Genomic DNA, 19676 nt, shown 5'->3' on the forward strand with positions numbered 1-19676 from the left:
ACCACTGTTCCCACTGACACCGAATACCAGCATCATGTCAGAGAACAGAATGAAACTTTACTCTCCAAACAAAGCTGGGTAAAATGTCACCGATCAAAGGTTTAAACACACACACACACACACACACACACACACACACACACACACACACACACACACCGTCCTGCCGTCTGATTGGCCGTGACACATGAGCCCAGGAGGCCCAGCGGACACGCCCCCACACGGGCAGGTGAGGGAGCGGAGGAGTCGGTGCTGCAGGGCCTCAGATCCCCTCTCGGACCTCGGGCTGCACACACACACACACACACACACGCACGCGCACACACACACACACACACACAGACTCACACACACACACACACACACAGACTCACAGACTCTCAGAGTCGGCTGCTTGGTCGGCGTGATGACGGAAGGGAAGCAGCAGGAAGACGCCAGGAAGAGGAGCAGAGGAGGCGGCCGAGACTACCAGTGAGTTAGACCTGGAGACACTGGTACTGGTACCGGTACTGGTACTGGTACCGGTACTGGTACTGGTACCGGTACTGGTGGTTTTACTTCTTCATTCACAAAAGGAGTCCCAGTTGTTATCGCAACAATGTTGCTTCTTTAAGTGCTGGAACGACCACTGTGTTTATGAAGCTGTGTCTTCTGGCTCCAGCACATGATTTTAAATGGGAATTATTTGTATTTTGAGCAAAATTATGTGACGTCATCTCTTTTTGTGTGTGTTTTTTGTGTGTTTGTGTGTGTTTTTGTGTGTTTGTGTGTTTTTCCCCATCAAATAATGAAAATAGTTGGTTGCAAATGAGTCCGACGGGCCGTTGAGCTACTGGAGATAACATGACTCCTTATCTGTTGACCGATAAGCGAATGAGTCAGCGAGTATGTTGGAGGTCATTGAGAAGAGCTTGATCATTTTAGTTTACATGTGCTTTATGGAGGCACGTTTAACGAGATGAACATGTTATTTATTCAAACATCGTAAACTTGATGTATTTTTTAGTTTTTATACAATATCTGAATTAAACTGCCAGGTTGTTGATTGGAGTCTGGTGGAGACTCAGAGACTAAACACTCGTGTTTGTTCTTCTTCTTGCAGCTCTTAAAACTTGTAACTTGCATCTTTTAAACGTTTTGTCAACATTCTTTTTTGTCGCACATTATTATTATTATTTATGTCACTTGTCCAAAATGGTTATGATCCGTTCTGCTTGCTGTTTTGAGATATCGCTGCTGAACCACTGAACTAGTGGTTTGGGGTTATTTTTGTTCCTGAAAAGTAGCCGGCACTTTTACCGGAATGCTGATTAAATGTTGTCTTTTTAAATGAATATATATATATATATATATATATATATATATATATATATATATATATATATATATATATATATATATATATATATATCTGTCTTTTTAAATGAATATATATATATATATATATTATAGGGAACATTTATAGCTGTAATTTATAGCTGTAATGTAGAGAATGAGGTCTATTAAGTCAAAGACAGAGTCAATATGTATATATATATATATCTGTCTTTTTAAATGAATATATATATATATATATATATTCATTTAAAAAGACAGATATATATGTATATATATATATATATATATATATATATATATATATATATATATATATATATATATATATATGTGTGTGTGTATTTATTTTATTTGTTTCTTTATTTCAAATTAATTATCTGATTTAATTGATAATAATAATTTAGGATTGGAATATATAAGCATTGTTTGCTTCTACCTTTACCTTTTCATTCTTTCTGTTTTGTATATTATATAGAATATTGTATTGTATTGTAAAGATTGACTGAATAAAACACACAAACAAACAAACAATACATGAAATTAAATTAATGGATTTTTTCAGATTTGTATAGAATATCTATAATTAATTTTTACAGTTTCTTGAGATCACCTGTTAATAATGGTGTTGTTTTTGGTTTAAATCTCAATAACAAAACATAATGTATAATACCTGTCGGGTCCTTTTGGTTTTCCTCTCTGAACGTTGTTGTCTTGTCGTCAGCAGTTCCGATGCAGAAAACATGGAGGAGCGTCCGCGGTGTGAGCGGACGCTCAAAGAGCCGCTGGCCGTCGATCTGGAGCTGTCGGGCCGGAGGAAACCAGCGCTGGTCCGGTTGGTAGAGCGACTATAAGAGTCAAACCCATAGACTGTGGAGTGGAGGAGTGTTCAGCCAATTAGCCGTCGCCATTTTGGTTCTTTTGCGACCAGTCAACAGGAAGTGACCATATTAGGACTGAGGAGGAGGGACGTAGAGACGTTCTATAGGTCGCTGGTGTCGACCTGCCAATCACCTTGTAGCCCCGCCCCTAAAGCGTCCCCTGTATTATGGTCTGTTTGACTCTAAATGACCATAATGTACTAAATGAACATCATGCTGTATTGAAGAAGACTTGAAACTAGAGATTGAGACATAAACTCATGTTTACAATGTTTACTGAGGGAATACATCAAGAGAAGTAGAGTCACTTATATAGACTTCTATACAACCAGAGGAGTCGCCCCCTGGTGGTCAGGAGAGAGAATGCAGGTTTAACACAAGCTTTATCTATTATAACACTAGTACAGATTTCTTTGCTTTTTCTGGAGAACCGATCATCCGAACAACGTCATACTCGACACTGAACTTCCCAGAGTTCTCAACAACACGCCTGTCGAGTGTGAAGTTGATCGGAATAACGGTTGTTGCGAAAATCAAAGGACGGACAGAAACTCTGATGTTAAACGTCGGTAAATCCCACTTTGTGAATTAATCGTGTTATTTTGAATACGTCCGAGTACAAAGATTCACAGAGAGGCAGCCCATCATGTCTCCGGTACGTAACGTACGAAGTCGTTCCTCCCCGTCTGCAGATCAAAGACCTTCGATCACTCTCTGCTGACTCAGGTCCAGACGGACGCAGACTCCAAGATAGAGAGGAAGAAGTCTCACTACAGCCAGGTGAGCTCTCACATGTGTTTTATTTCCACTGGTGACATCATTGATCATCAGTGATTGACATCATTTCAGATTGGATGTGTTAATTAGGGGTGCATGTTCGGTATGTGCATCTGTTTTCGGGTCTGCCAACCGATACTTTGGCTCCACATACGGCGGACCGGGTTCAACCAACCAGCTCAGCTCTGCAGACGCTGACAGCAACCGCTCCAGAGTTTTCAGTTCCCGTACCGACCGGTTTATAAATGTACCCCAATAATTAATACACCACCATCTATCAACCTTTTCCTTTAATTCATATTAATGTGACTGATACATGTTTACATTATTGACACAGAAAACGTAATCTTCTTAAAACTTCATGTTTATTTCATAATGCCACAAAATATCAAACTAAACATCAACAGCTTCAGTGCAGATGATTAATTTGAGCTTTCAAAAGTAGTTTCTACAGCTTTTGCAATTGAATCAATATTCACATTGCGCAAAGCATCACTCTGCATTATGTATTATGTGTGTGTGTGTGTGTGTGTGTGTGTGTGTGTGTGTGTGTGTTTCAGCTTTCAAAGAGCAACTGCCAGTACCATAAAGTATTCAAGGAGATCAGCAAAGAGGAACAGCTCAGACAGAGTAAGTCATTAATGATCACAACTATTCTGCTCCAACTTAAATACTGGATGAGGGATTAGGTAAGAGCTGCACATGTGATGCCTGAGAGCGTTGTGTTGACGTTGTTGTAGTCCTTATGTGTCTTTTTGTAGTTGTTTTGTGTCTCTTTCTAGTCCTTACATGTCTCTTTATAGTTGTTTTGTGTCTCTTTGTAGTTGTTTTGTGTCTCTTTATAGTTGTTTTGTGTCTCTTTGTAGTTGTTTTGCAGCTTGTTGTAGTCATGTCGTGTCTCTTTGTAGTTGTTTTGTGTCTCTTTGTAGTTGTTTTGTGTCTCTTTGTAGTTGTTTTGTGTCTCTTTGTAGTTGTTTTGTGTCTCTTTGTAGTTGTTTTGTGTCTCTTTGTAGTTGTTTTGTGTCTCTTTATAGTTGTTTTGTGTCTCTTTATAGTTGTTTTGTGTCTCTTTATAGTTGTTTTGTGTCTCTTTGTAGTTGTTTTGCAGCTTGTTGTAGTCATGTCGTGTCTCTTTGTAGTTGTTTTGTGTCTCTTTGTAGTTGTTTTGTGTCTCTTTGTAGTTGTTTTGTGTCTCTTTATAGTTGTTTTGTGTCTCTTTGTAGTTGTTTTGCAGCTTGTTGTAGTCATGTCGTGTCTCTTTGTAGTCTTGTGTCTGTTTAGCGTTACATTGTGTCTCTTTCTAGTTGTTTTGTGTCTCTTTCTAGTCAAAACAATAAGCACAGTGGCCACAAACGGTTTGAGTGGGCAGGTTAGTATTACAGACTTCTATCTCCGTTGGCGTCTGCTCATGTTCCATCAGTAGGCTGACACTATTCACCTGGTTGTCAGGTTACACCTGTGCTCTGCAGAAAGACATCCTCTACCAGGGCCGGATGTTCGTCTCTGACCACTGGATCTGCTTCCACTCCAAGGTGTTTGGAAAAGACACAAAGGTACCGTAAACTGGGACAGAGATTATAGTTACTGTTTTCTTTTATCCCAAACATGCCGTTTTTTGTTGTTGTTTTTTTTCAACCTGCAACATTTCTGTGCAAAAAGTCACAAAGGTTTGATTTGATGAGAGATGTTTGGCTTTTCTGTGAAGCTTCACCGCAGACTCAATGGAGTCTGTGGTCCATTGAGAGTCCTGGCCAACGCAGTTTACCCAATATGCATATGAACACACATATATAAAGGTATATAGCGGCTACCTCCCACAGGATGAGTGATTCTGTTCCAACAGAGTAAAAGTAGTCCATGCGGGGCTCAGCTGTTCATCCTGAGGTTTGTCCGTCCCAGATCGCCATCCCCGTGATGTCCGTCACGCACTTCAAGAAGACGAAGACCGCCATCCTGCTGCCGAACGCTCTGGTGATCGCCACCGCTAACGACAGGGTGAGGACGGTCACGTTCTGCCTTCTTTAATAAACCACAGTTTTGGTTGATTATCAGATCATCTGGAAAAACCTGTAAAGCGTGTGTGTGTCTTGTTGCAGTACCTCTTCGTGTCCTTCATGTCCAGAGACAACACCTACAAGTTCCTGATGTCCATCTGTCTCCATCTGGAGGTAGGACAGACGTCACACATGCAGCCCAATCTTTTCCCATAGAACTCCTATAAAATGTCAATTTGCTTGACTATTTTCAAGGTCTTTTTGATTCTAAAATGAAATTCTTTAACCTTTTCCGTCACATCAAACATTGTTTGTTAAAGTGGTCGACACAGATTCATTCACTTAAACTGGCTGAAAGATTTTAACCCCTAAAATCCAGAAAATCTGATTTACCCTGATAGCTTTTATGTTCTTAAATTCCCTAAAAGTCTTTTTGTATGTTTCTGAGTTGTCAAAAGCACATCTCTCATCGGGACAACACACACATCTATTGTTTAAATAACTCTTCTGTCAAAAGGAGAAACTGTGTTTGAAATCTGGCATTTTCATGAATGTAAAAAAGTACCTTTTGTACTATTTCTTCTTTCTGATTGAATATCACGTGCACGTACGTGCACAGGAGAAGAGTCCGTGCAGCAGCCCCGTCCCGTCCTCAGCTGTGAGCAGCTTCAGAGGTCAAAGGTCACCCCTGACGCCTCGCTTCCCTCTGGTAGGTCAGACGACCTCACGGATGTTGTCGTTCTTTGCTTTTGTTCTTCCAAATAAGTCTGAAAAAAGTAATGGAAACATTACTTAAACAATAGTGATTGTTGATGTTTGTTCATTTCTAGTATATTCTATTCAACGTAAAATTCAACGTACAGAAATGTACATCATAACTATGAACATAAACCTGCAAGAAGACTTCATCTTTTCAGGAAGACGAAAGAAAGAAAACTTCTATGAGAAAACTTGAGCTGTAACAAAATGTGCCATAGATATACATATATATATATATATATATATATATATATATATATATATATATATGTATATGTATATGTATATATATGTATATGTATATGTATATGTATGTATATGTATGTATATATGTATATATATATATGTATGTATGTGTATATATATATATGTATATATATATATATATATATATATATATATATATATATGTATATGTATATGTATATATATGTATATGTATATGTATATGTATGTATATGTATGTATATATGTATATATATATATATGTATGTGTATATATATATATGTATATATATATATATATATATATATATATATATATATATATATATATGTATGTGTATATATATATATGTATATGTATATATAATGTCTTTTTGTTTCGTACCAAACGTTCTCATCAGTGACGTCCTGTTCTCTGGAGGTCGTGACCTTGTGTCGTGTGTCCTGCAGAGCTTTCCGGGTGATTTCTGCGACCTGGACGTGGCGGTGAGACAGAGGAGGCGGGAGATGGAGGAGAGCAGCAGCTCGGACTCCCAGACCCCCGAGTACGACAAGATGGCCGGTACGTCGCAGAGCCGCCGACCAATCAGAGGCAGCGTGGCAGATCACATGATCGGAGCCGATAATATGACAACGGCTTTTTTTAATAAAGTAGCAAAGTTTGTGTTTCAGCAGCAGAAACAGACGATTAAACACATGCTCAACACCGACCGATACGATGGGAACAAACTTAACATGTTTTATAATAATAACAATAGTAAAATAAAGCAGTAAAACTGGGGTTTGAGAAGCTTTGAGACTTCTTCCTTCTAGCTTGTTTAAGCTGAAGGGAAGCGAGGAACAGTGGAGGGATGCAACGTGACACCTGGACAACCCTCGTGTCTTATTACCTGGTGGAGTTCGTTTACCGGCTGTGCACCAGTATCACCAGTATCACCAGTAACACCAGAAACACCAGTATCACCAGTAACACCAGAAACACCAGTAACACCAGAAACACCAGTATCACCAGTAACACCAGTATCACCAGTAACACCAGTAACACCAGTAACACCAGAAACACCAGTATCACCAGTAACACCAGTATCACCAGTAACACCAGAAACACCAGTATCACCAGTAACACCAGAAACACCAGTATCACCAGTAACACCAGTATCACCAGTAACACCAGTAACACCAGTAACACCAGAAACACCAGTAACACCAGTAACACCAGTAACACCAGTAACACCGGCACAAAGCCAGTGGCCAGACGACTGGTTTGTGTTTCCCAGTGAATTGTCCTGCTCTTCACACAGCGTCCTGCCTCTCTGCAGAGTTCCCTGAGTCTCCGCTTCTGAAGCGCCCGGACGGTGCAGCGCCGCCCGGACATCCAGACCTTCAGCGTAAAGGGAAGAACCTGAACCTGAACCAGAACCTGAACCTGAACCTGCGCCAGAACCAGAACCAGAACCAAGACAACAAGCAGCAGGACAAACACCACGCTGGTACGGATGTCGTATGAAAGGCCGTATGATCAAGTCTGTAATCCTACAACTGCATTTAAAAAACAAACTTTATCTGTTTTTTATCCAACACTGAATAGTATTTACTTCCTTTCGAACAATAAACATTGAACCCCCACAACTCATACTTATTAATCAACAACAACCCAATCGTGAATGCGGAAGGGAAAAAGGAAACCAACAACAACAATGCAACATTTGCTCGATGGATTTCTGGACTTCTTCTTCCAATCCTTTCCACAAAATCCATGCGTATCCTTCTTTGCAGTGTTACACGTCCACAGACTAAATCAGATACAAGTGAACAGTTCAGATGCTTTATGACTCAGAATGGACCTCTTTTTTTGCTTTGCCACATCTTACATGAGGTTTCAAGCAAATTCTCAAACCCCAGAAATGTATACTTTCATAATGCTGTTTTGTGTCCAAGTTTAATTCACTAATTTCTACACCTGTCGTCTGTGAATAAGATATGTTTTATGCATCAGAACGGAACAAACTATTGAGGACCTACTGTTGACCCCTGTGGGACGCCACGCGGAACTTCTGATATCTGTAACCAGCTTTCTGCACACATTGTTTGCCGGTTTGATCCATTACTCCAAACTGTCCCATATCTCATGATCTCACAGTCTGAATGCTTTTGTTTTTTAGATAAATAAGTTTGGTTTTGGCTCTTGTTGCTATTATGAAGATAAGATAGCTCTTTTTTTATGCCGAGAGAAATAAAACAAACTATACGCAATAAGCATTATTAATAAGGTGGGGGGAAATAAAAGTAAACAATGCCATCAAATATATCTTAGTGGCAAATTGGTGACAGTTAATCTTTTTTAATCTCAGATCAATACAACAACATTTTATTATTTACTCTTCTTTGTTTCCAGGCTCCGAGCTGGTGATCGACGGCCGGACTCTGAAACCAGTTTCTCTCAACACTTTGCTGTTTGTGTATCTGTTACTGTGAGTTCACTGCATTCATTCATTCATCCACTCAATCATTCATTTATTTATTCTGCCATTCATCCATTCATTCATTAATCCATTCAATTAATCATGTATTTATTCTGCCATTCATCCATTCGGCCATTCATTCAGTCATTCTTCCATACATTCATTAATTTATTCATTGTGCTATTCATTCATTAATTTATTCATTCATTCGGCTATTCATTCATCCATTCATTCTTTAGGCTATTCATTCAGTCATCATGTATGTTTCATCTCCACTCGTTCATCTAGCTGTGTATTCATTCATTTATGATGTGTGTGTGTGTGTGTGTGTGTGTGTGTGTGTGTGTGTGTGTGTGTCCTCAGAGTGTGTGTCCTGGTCCTGTCTTCCTGTTACTTGGCCTTTAAGGTCTTCTCGTTGGAGCACAGGTTGGCGACGCTCGGCTCCGTCGCCGACTTCCCGCCTCAGGAGTGAGTTCACGGAAACACACAAACAGAAACATGAGAGAAAATATGAAATATTCATATGTTTGTACATCACCTGATGACTTGTTTAGATTGTCAAATCGTCACAACTTTAAAAAGATTGTACATTTTCCAAATGGGACCAAAGGGTCACGAAGAGAAGAACAGGAACATATTTATAGTTGGACATATATATATATATATATATATATATATATATATATATATATATATATATATATATATATATATATAAACAATGCATATTATTATGCACCACATACTATAAGAAATGAACGTAGTCACCGTGTCGTCACCTTTTGGAGAACAGTATTTTAAATCACATCCTGGTGAAATAAAAGATTATATGATTTTGCTCTTCTTTTATTTTGAAATATTCACGTCCTCCGTTGTTTGTTCTTTGGTTCCTCAGAAGCGACTTCCTGCGGGGCAGCGAGGTGAACACGGAGCTGTTCTCTGAGCTGCTGAGCATCAACCTGCTGAAGCTGGAGAAGGTCAGCCTCCGTTAAAATTGCCTCCTTCAATACCCACAATCCCGTTGGTCTATTTCAGTGGGTTCTCAAATAGGAGTAGTGTCCCCCTGGGGGTACGTGAAGGAACTCCATGGGGTATGTGGGGTTAAAAAATATAGATATTTAAAATTAGCATCCATTCAAAAATCCTTTAAAAAATAGTAAATTCAAAATGAATCTCTCAGTTTTGGCCCTCGCAAAAAAATAAATCAAGAATTGATACAATAATTATGCCAATTTCACACAATTGTCTAAAACAATTGTCTCGTTATCAAACAGCCGGCAGAGTGTGAGTGCCACCTGGTGGACGGGTGGAGAAGTTCCTTTGTAACCCAATGACCTGTGGAAATATTAGATATAATCCCTGTTGGACCGAGACAAATAAGATATAATCCCTGTTGGACCGAGACAAATAGCTTAGCTTAGCATTAAGTGCAAAAACTCAGCAACACCTGCTCTCCTTTGTCTCCGGTGCACAACGACTGACGTGTAGATATGAATATTGATCGGACCTGATCGCTCTGATCAAAACCTGTTGGACTATTTTATTTTATCACTATTTATTTATTCCCATTGTCCAATGTCCGTGCTTAACTTTCTATATCTCTTATGACCACTTAATTATGTTTTGCAATATTCCCTAAAAAGCTGCATTTTTGCACAACTTTGTGTTATATTTAGATTCTAGAAAATGAAATGTACTCCTTCTCTGCCGGAGGGCCGTGTGTATACACACTCTGTTTGTCAGGACGTCGTCCCCCGAAAACACAAGTTGTCTTTGAGCAGAGCTAGGCTAGCAGTTTCCCCCTGCTTCCACTCTTTATGCTAAGCTAGGCTATTTGCCTCCCAGCTGCAGGGCAGGGAGTTACAGGAGCCTGAACGTTACATGATGACCAATATAAACATCCGTTATCCAAATATAATTAAAAACAACATATTATATAAATATATATATATTGTATATTATTAAGTCTGATTATAGACAATGTTGTTAGTATTTATACACATTGTACTTTGCTCTAATTTTAATTATTTTACGGTTTCACCACCATCAATTTATTCAGTGTTTAAATTGTATTTATATATTTATTTTGTGCAACTTTTTTTCATATGCATTACCAATTCTCTACATTTTCATCTTGTTTTCATCTCGTCAATATTTTGTAAAGCACTTTGAATTTTACTATAGAGGTGATATGTGAATGAAACTGACTGATTGACTGACTGATGGATTGACTGCTGGATGTCATCCAGCAGCAGTGAACTAACTCACACCACCTCTCCCTTCAGGTGCAGAAGAACCTGCAGAGGCTGCTGGACGAAGCCACCTGAACGGACTGGAAACCAGTTTCATGTTTACAGTTCTGTAAATATTCTGTAAATATGAAGTTTATTGTGGTCGTTACGTTACGAACTGACCAAACGGAGACGTATTGATGCATTAAAACAAAGGGCAAGAAAACGCACATTGTTAAAGCCGCAGTGTTTCACCTGAAGCCACGCCCACCTGTGATGTCACAGTGTACTGACACACCCTGAAGTGCACTTCTAAGTTAAACATGTAAATACAAGCTGTGATAAACATTTCATTGGCTCAATGGAACTTTAAACACAACAGTATTACAATAGTACTGCATCTGCTTGGAGTACATGTAGTATAAACAGCAGTATTTTAAAGGTGACCTCGTTAAGAAGGCAGTAATGATATAAATGTACTTTAAAAAAGTAATTACTTTTAAATTCCACCAATCAAACCCTGACTGGGTTTATGGAAAACTTGGAAAAGGAAAATGTTGGAATTTGGTTTTCTTACATTTAAAAAGTTGTTCAGAAGACAACACTTTCTTTTACAGAGCATCCTTGAACACACCATGGCCAGAAAGCAGATTCAATAAATTCACCTTTCTGATTGGTGTTCCCCCCATATTGTTGCTGACGGTATGAGAATGACATTTATTAAAATGACCATGTTTATTATCTCTGTTGGCAGCAGTGTGTCATTCTCTACTCGGCCAGCAGGTGGCGCAGTGGTGCGTTTATAAATCTCACACCTTTAAAGCTTCCAACGGACTGTTACAGAGACTCTTAAACATAGAAAATATACACAGATCTAATGAGGAGATTGTATTTTACTCTGTCTGGGAATAAAGTTATATTTTCCTGTAATGTTTCCACGTTTGTTTTTCTGAATTTATACAGTTATATAATAAATAATAACTATAGATTGAGTTCTTTAATTAAAAAAAGACGATTTTCAAAGAACTACTTTTAAGGGGACTTTTTTTTTCCAATCACACATTTATTTCACAGCTGTGAAACATCTGTTGTATTCATATGTTTTATGCTATATGTGTATATATATATATATATTTATACACATCTGTTGTATTCATATGTTATATAGACATATTAAAAGGTACACAAAAGTTCTCCTTTGCTTTGCTGCAAAGACACTAAAAATACAAAACAGATCAAATTACTTGACAATCCTCAACAAACCCCGACATGCTGTGCAGTAGATGTCCTGTTGTAATCCTATACCCTCTACCCAGCATGCAGTGGGAGGTTTCTACGGCGACCCTGCCAGTCAACAGACATGGCCGACGCTGCAGGGAGCTCCCAGCAACACCAGTGAGTAAAGGATCTCTCTTTATACGAACAGTTAAAGTTACAAACACAGTGAGAGTCATTTCTTCTGGTGTTCCCTCTGGAGGCGATGCTGCTCCCACGGCCCCACCTTCTCAGCCCGACATCCCATAATCCCCAAACTGTACGTGATGCCATGGAAACAGGACATGAAGAACCAGAGGCTCCTGATGAAGGTAGACGCCGGAGAGGGAAACAAGCGCACCTCGTGTGAACGCGTTCAGTCAGATTCACTGTGTGTGTGTGTGTGTGTGTGTGTGTGTGTGTGTGTGTGTGTGTGTGTGTGTGTCAGAATGCAGCTCTGGCAGAGATCCCTGTGGTTCCTCTTGAGGAGTCTTTGTGGTTTTGTGGTCGTGAGCGTCTCCACCGCTCCTCCTCTTCATCCTTCTCTTCATCCTCCTCCGCTCCTCTCAGCCAGACAGGACTGGCATCTCATAACTCCTCCCACTTCTCCAGGTAAACCTCCTCCGAGACTGAAGCTGCGTTCAGGTAGAACGTTTGGTGTGTGATGGTTTCCTCTCTTTTGGCTGCAGATACAACAGCTCCGTGGTGACGGCCAGGCGGCTCTACCAAACCTGATCACACACACACTAATGAACCCGTCGCCAGTGGGTCTCATCAGCTGCGTGTTTAATAGTGTCTACTAGATCCAGTGACCGTAAGATATCCACTAGTTCAGTAAAATATTAAATATTCCCCTTTTTAGATCAAAAGCAGGAAGCTACACACCAAATTAAAATGGCAAACTCAGAGACATAAAAGCCCAATACAGAGGAGATGAAATACCACGGCATGGGACATCATAGCGTGGTGGTGCCAGGCTTTAACGGGGTGAACAACTGTATATATATACATGCATATGGTGAACAGGAGGGGACCCAATATAGACCCCTGAGGGACACCGCAAGAGAGAGGCGGCATCTCCAAGCATGTTCCACAGATGAGTTAAGTTACGTGTTACGTCAGGGCATTGGAGCTCAGTAGTGTCTCTCTTTGCTCCGGTCGGTCAGCTGACCTTGTGTTCTAGTGTGAGTTTGGTTTATTGTTTTGGTCTTGGAGACCCTGATGCCTTTTGCTTCCATTTTAGTTTGTTTACCTTTGTTAATCCTTAAAGTGTCAATAAATGCTACTTATTGCTGCTTAAGTATTTTTTATTGGTTCTTTTGATACCCGTATGTTACGCCCTGTGTACCCCGAGGAACACTAGATAACAGGTGCAAGAAGTCACAGATCTTCTTTCTGTGGGGAATGTTTTGATAATTCAGCTAGAATGACTCACATGAGATCATATACATATATATATATATATATATATATATATATATATATATATATATATATATATATATATATATATATATATATATATATATATATATATGTTGTATCTGCTCAATCAATCAATCATTTAATTAATTAATCAAACTTGTTTTCAGACTCAAGGTCCAGATAGTACAAACACATTAAATAGAATAAAATACATAGAAAAGCACAATTACAATACATAGACCTACCAATGCCTTATAAGGAGACAGCTATGTTTCCACAGCTGGGACTGGTAGCATGTATGTACTTAAGTCCTGAAATACATACATGTGACAATACATATAGAAATATATGAATGGGTCAATATAGTTGAGTAAATGAATAGCTTTTTAATTTTTCTAATTAAGTTTATTAAAAGACTACTAGTATTTATTTCAGAGCACTTGTAATTTTCATAGTTTTACATTTATGTATTTCAGAGGGCTTTTATTTTCATAATTCCACATTTATTTATTTTTATATATTTGATATATATACACATGCTGTTTATTGTTATATATTGTATATATTTGATATTCATATTTGACTTTTTAGTGTTTGAACCAGCTTTCTACATTTAAAACATTATACATGAATACAAATATACAAAGTACAAATATGTACTTTACACTTTCTGGCCTGTAGACAAAACACGATAACTTAAAATGTATATAAGACTGGGATTGGGAACATTTTATAACTTAATTTCAAGCAAAACGTTCAACTCCCATCCATCACACGTGACTTTAGCTGCTGCCGCTGAGATTGGTCTGCAACTCTGCAAACAAAGAATTTTATTAATTTCCCCCGTGAGAAATAAATGTGATGATCATTCAGCAATTTATAGAACAGACACTTAGAATAATTCATCTTAAGGTCAGAGCTCTTCACCTCAGATGGTGCAGAGGTCTAACAACAAGTCAGAGTATTTATGTTTCACACAAACTGCACATTATTTTGTACATCTAAAAAGAACAACGGGATAAATTGACACAACCATTCCTATATTTAGAATTGATCAAAGCATCAACACATATGATCTAAAATGGTTTACACCCATCATTAAGCGATAAGACTGAGGCTTTAGCTGTTTTTGGAGTTGTGAGTGAAAATCAGAAAGCAGTCGCTGTTTTGTGAGAACATATTTCTCAGAGAGCAAGCTGTAATAATGAACCTAGGTATCACACAGAAGACTTTGGAAGTCCTCATCAAAGGGAGGAAAACAGTCATCGGGCGTTGGGAACAGATCTGATGTTGCAGGATCGGCCAAATATCTCTCGATCCTCTTCAACTCGTGACACCTTCCTGTTGTCAGACAGTTGAGGTTGATGGTTGCTGTGTTGCTGTTGAGTGTTAATCTGATTGAAAGAGAACGAGACACAATACAGGTTATCAGCTAAAACCGTTGGATTTTGTTGATTCATCAATATGTCTTTACTTTCTATGAAGAAGATTACTGTTTAAATAATACATATAGACTGTGTGTTGTACAACCTATACATATTGTTAACGTTTAGCATGACACATTTGCTGAGCCAGCTATGGTCTGTGGGGTTTAAATATCACAACTACTGACTCAAAGTACATGGAAGTGACAGTGTGCTGTCCTGTTCCCATAAATCTAATTGAATTCACACTTACACTTCCTCAGACCAGGTTTCAGTCTCTGTTGGCCACCGTGGTCCAGCCTGGAGGAAGAAACAGTCAGACCAGCTCTCGGGTTATAGAACATTAATTCATGTTTGCTCTGAGGAGTTTTCCATCCAACATGAGGGACAGTTTGTCAGTGTAACAGAGAAGCAGAGCTCTGGTTGTCTGCTCATACCTCAGAGTGTCCAGTCTCCAGCGTGGATCCTCCAGTACAGCAGACAGCAGCTTCCTCCCTGACTCTCCTGGATGATTGTAGCTCAGGTCCAGCTCTCTCAGATGGGAAGGGTTGGAGCTCAGAGCTGAGGCCAGAGAATCACAGCCTTCCTCTGTGATCAGACAGCCTGACAGTCTGGAATAAGTCATCAAAATTCAGTAATTTGTTACGAATACAAATATTTTACTTCCGTTGCATCGTGTTTTCATCATGTTTTCTTTGGTCTGGATGGAGTTTGGTCTGGATGGAGTTTCTAATCCAATATACTTATTTTGGTCAAATGTAGCTAGTTAAGGGCATCTTCAATGTACAGTGTTGCCATTTCAGTCCAGTAGAAAGCAGCATCACTCCTGGGTCCTGTAGGTCGTTGTTACTCAGGTCCATCTCTCTCAGTCTACAAGACTGGGAGCTGAGGACTGAGGACAGAGCTCCACAGCATCTCCATGACATGTTGCAGCTGTTCAGTCTGGAAGGAGGTGAAGTCATATGAATTATTTCCTGTGTTTGGTGAAATGTCAGTGTTTTAAAAGAGTACTTAACCCTCGTGTTGTCTTGGGGTCAAAATGACCCATCAACACACATACATATACACTCGTACACGGGTCATTTTGACCCCAAGACAACACAAGGGTTAAACGACACAAATATTTTGTTTTTGACAAAACTGAAAACTACTCAAGCATAATGGTTCTGTAATTCCAATGTTACATTCTGTCTCTACCAACAGCTGTATCCTGACCTGAGAGTTTCCAGTGTACCGTGTTGCCTCTCCAGTCCAGCAGAGAGCAGCTTCACTCCTGCATCTTCCAGTTGATTGTTACTCAGGTCCAGCTCTCTTAGACCACAGGACTGGGAGCTGAGGACTGAAGACAGAGCTTCACAGCTTCTCTTTGACAGCTTACAGTCAGATAGCCTAAATAAGAATCAGTAATGAAGACAATCATTAAATATTTGGTGAATGAAATCATTAATTTAGTTAATCAAGGACAAATCCACCTACAGAGCTTTGATGGAGGCTTTGACCACTGGCAGCAGCCTCAGAAGAGCCTCCTCTGAAGCAGAGTATTCCTTCAGGTCAAACACCTCCAGATAATTTCCTGGTGACAGTAAGATGAAGACCAGAGCTGACCACTGAGCAGGAGACAGTTCCTCTGTGGAGAGACGTCCTGAACTCAGAGACTGTTGGATCTCCTCCACCATGGAACCATCATCCAGTTCATTCAGACAGTGGAACAGATTGATGTATTTCTCTGGAGACACATCCTCACTGATCGTCTTCTTGATGTACTGGACTGTTTCCAAATTGGTCTGTGAGCTACTTCCTGTCTGTGGCAGCAGACATCGTAGGCGATTCTGATTGGTCTCTAGTGAAAGACCCAGGAGGAAGCGGAGGAACAAGTCCAGGTGTCCATTAGGACTCTGTAAGGCCTTGTCCACAGCACTCAGGTAGAGATGTCTTGGTTCAGGTTTTGACAACAGGGAGGTTGTTTGTTTTTCTGCCAGCAGGTTGACACCAGAGTTGATGAAGGTTAGATGGACATAAAGAGCAGCCAGAAAGTCCTGAACACTCAGATGGATGAAGCAGAACACCTTGTCCTGGTACAGTCCTCTCTCCTCTCTAAAGATCTGTGTGAACACTCCTGAGTACACTGTGGCTGCTCTGATATCGATGCCACACTGTGTCAGGTCGGATTCATAGAAGATCAGGTTCCCTTTCTGCAGCTGATCAAAAGCCAGTTTCCCCAGAGACTCGATCATCTCCCTGTTCCCTGGACTCCAGTGTGGATCTGCCTCAGCTCCTCCATCATACTTGACCTTCTTCACATTGGCCTGAACCACCAGGAAGTGGATGTACATCTCAGTCAGGGTCTTGGGCAGCTGTCCTCCCTCTCTGGTCTTCAACACGACCTTCAGAACTGTAGCAGTGATCCAGCAGAAGACTGGGATGTGGCACATGATGTGGAGGCTTCGTGAGGTCTTGATGTGGGAGATGATTCTGCTGGCCTGCTCCTCATCTCTGAACCTCTTCCTGAAGTACTCGTCCTTCTGTGGGTCAGTGAACCCTCTGACCTCTGTCACCAGGTCAACACAGTCAGGAGGGATCTGATTGGCTGCTGCAGGTCGTGTGGTTATCCAGAGGCGAGCAGAGGGAAGCAGCTTCCCCCTGATGAGGTTTGTAAGCAGCACATCCACTGAGGTGGACTCTGTGACGTCAGTCAGGACCTCATTGTTGCGGAAGTCCAGAGGAAGTCGACACTCATCCAGACCATCAAAGATGAACAGAACCTGGAACTCTTCAAACCTGCAGATTCCTGCATCTTTGGTTTCAGTGAAGAAGTGATGAACAAGTTCCACCAAGCTGAACTTCTCCTCTTTCAGAACATTCAGCTCTCTGAACGAGAAGGAAAACGTGAACTGGATGTCCTGGTTGGCTTTGTCTTCAGCCCAGTCCAGAGTGAACTTCTGTGTTAAGACTGTTTTCCCGATGCCAGCCACTCCCTTTGTCATCACTGTTCTGATTGGTTCCTCTCTTCTAGGTGAGGCTTTAAAGAGGTCTTCTTGTCTGATGGTTGTTTCTGGTCCGTCTGGTTTCCAGGATGCTGTTTCAATCTGTCTGACCTCATGTTCATCATTGACCTCTCCAGTCTCCTCCAGTATCATGTAGATCTCTGTGTAGATCTGATTCAGAAGTTTTGAATTTCCAACTTTTTGAATTTGTTCATAAACACAGTGATACTTCATTTGAAGGTTGGATTTGAGTTTTCGCTGGCACTCAGTAAGAATATCTGCATGAATCTCTTCATGAATCTCTGCATGAATCCCTTCATGAATCTCTGCATGAATATCTGCAGAAACAAGGATACAAATCAATGAGGGGTTGTGACAATGAATGCAAGTCATTTGGACACATTTCTGTATCTATAGAAATCTATTCAGCTCATTTGATAACTAACTGAATATGTTAAATATTGTAAAAAGACTTATCATCCAAGTCATGTGTCCATTAACTCTGGGGTCTCCAAACAACCAGAAGGTTTATTGGTTTATTACAGAGGAATCACAGAGGAAATGAATATTGGCCAAGCACTATTTTACAGTTACACCCGTGTGTGCTAATCTGAACCATTGCAGGCAACAGAAAAACGGATTCTCTGCCTTTGCTTTGTTTCCTTGTTCGGTAGCTGGGTCCTTAAGCCAGAGTGTAACACAAGACATGAGTCTATCTTTGTTGATAACACTGAGACATTGCTTACTTTGCCTGTTGAGGTCTTTGAAATCTGCCACTTTGATCTTCACCACATGACTTACCTTCAGGTTCTGAGATGTTTTTTGATAATTCCTCCACTAGATCATTCCTACTGATTCCCTTTAGAACTATTTGGAACACTTTCAAAGTGTTTTTGCAGTAGTTGTTGCGCATCTCATCCAAAGTGTCCACGCGATCTGCATTCTCCAGTCGACTCTTTGGGATCTTCGGGTAGTCTTTGAGGACCCCCTGCTGCTGCAATAACCACTGGAATGTTTTAAACTCATCGGCCCCTAAATCCTGCAAAGTTCTCAAGAAGACCAATTCAGGTGCCGCCATCTCTTCTCTGCCAAGACACAACAGATATTGGTTGGCATACTACAATTTGTACACTTCAAAAATCACGTAATAAAATAACTATAATCATGCCGTACATATTTACATATCAGCCATTTGAAGGAGAGAATAAATTAGATTGCTTGATTGTGCAATGGACACGTGAGGATTAATTACAGGCCCGTGGATGTTTTGTGAAGAATAACAGGAGATTCATACGACGGCTCACATGTTGTGACTCACTTATTTCCAGTCGATCTCAATCAAGTTGACTCAACCTGTCTGAGCTTTTACAGAAATTCTACAGAAAATTCTACAGAAAATCACAAATAGATCTTTTGAAACCTTAATCGACCGTCCAGTGAAACAGAGATACAACACAATGTGGTCCAAGTGATCCTGATGAACAAACACTCACAGATTCCTCTGGTCGGGTTCTTACCTGCTGAACTCCCCTCAGGTCAGTTTACGGACACGTTGCACTTTCATGTGTAGGGGAAACACCGGAGAGAAGAAGCAGCGTGCGTCTTCCTGTTGGTCCTGCTGCCTGTGTGCATTTTAACTGAGGACACCGTCACACCCTCATTCCTTCAGAGTCAAAGTAAAAAAAAACACAGTGACGTCAAAACCAAGTGAAGTGTATGAACATGCATCGGTATGTGTGAATCAACTTTTTTTATTTTTACGTCTTGCATAAAGAAAACAGTGTCACACTATCCCAGTAAAATCTCTGTAAACCAGCGGCATTGTGTTGCTTCCAACTTACAAAATGTAATTTGTACTTTTTGGTTGAATTAAGTTAAACTGGTTCCTGTCGTTCTTTCTCCTCATATTAATTGTTCAGTCGTTG

The 19676-nt window shown here is 40.1% G+C and overlaps 3 protein-coding genes across 4 annotated transcripts; 2 read left to right on the forward strand and 1 right to left on the reverse strand.

The window, feature by feature from the left end:
• Positions 1 to 406: 406 nt before the first annotated feature.
• gramd2b (GRAM domain containing 2B) lies at positions 407 to 10760 on the forward strand (the record flags this gene model as incomplete). The annotated part of the gene is made up of 14 exons (XM_079222244.1): positions 407 to 471; positions 2060 to 2170; positions 2909 to 2996; positions 3554 to 3623; positions 4443 to 4546; positions 4893 to 4988; positions 5090 to 5161; positions 5607 to 5696; positions 6422 to 6533; positions 7273 to 7359; positions 8367 to 8442; positions 8797 to 8901; positions 9329 to 9410; positions 10719 to 10760. The coding sequence occupies 14 exons, from the start codon at positions 407 to 409 to the stop codon at positions 10758 to 10760; spliced, it is 1200 nt and encodes a 399-aa protein (XP_079078370.1).
• Positions 10761 to 12024: 1264 nt separating this feature from the next.
• On the forward strand, positions 12025 to 12653 carry LOC306740272 (sperm-associated microtubule inner protein 10-like; the record flags this gene model as incomplete). The annotated part of the gene is made up of 4 exons (XM_079222375.1): positions 12025 to 12059; positions 12142 to 12250; positions 12367 to 12530; positions 12608 to 12653. The coding sequence occupies 4 exons, from the start codon at positions 12025 to 12027 to the stop codon at positions 12651 to 12653; spliced, it is 354 nt and encodes a 117-aa protein (XP_079078501.1).
• Positions 12654 to 14139: 1486 nt separating this feature from the next.
• Positions 14140 to 17967, reverse strand: LOC306740270 (NLR family CARD domain-containing protein 3-like). Of its 2 annotated transcripts, XM_079222373.1 has the most exons (5): positions 16244 to 17967; positions 15983 to 16156; positions 15205 to 15378; positions 15021 to 15067; positions 14140 to 14737 (listed from the first exon to the last, which is right to left on the reverse strand). In XM_079222373.1, the coding sequence occupies exons 1-5, from the start codon at positions 17902 to 17904 to the stop codon at positions 14733 to 14735; spliced, it is 2061 nt and encodes a 686-aa protein (XP_079078499.1). In that variant the 5' UTR covers positions 17905 to 17967; the 3' UTR covers positions 14140 to 14732. The 2 variants fall into 2 exon arrangements, with proteins under 2 accessions (XP_079078499.1, XP_079078498.1); XM_079222372.1 differs by lacking the exons at positions 14140 to 14737; positions 15021 to 15067; positions 15205 to 15378 and adding an exon at positions 15436 to 15709.
• Positions 17968 to 19676: the final 1709 nt, after the last annotated feature.

The sequence above is a fragment of the Taurulus bubalis genome (assembly GCF_910589615.1).
Source record: "Taurulus bubalis genome assembly, chromosome: 8".
Taxonomy (NCBI): domain Eukaryota; kingdom Metazoa; phylum Chordata; class Actinopteri; order Perciformes; family Cottidae; genus Taurulus; species Taurulus bubalis.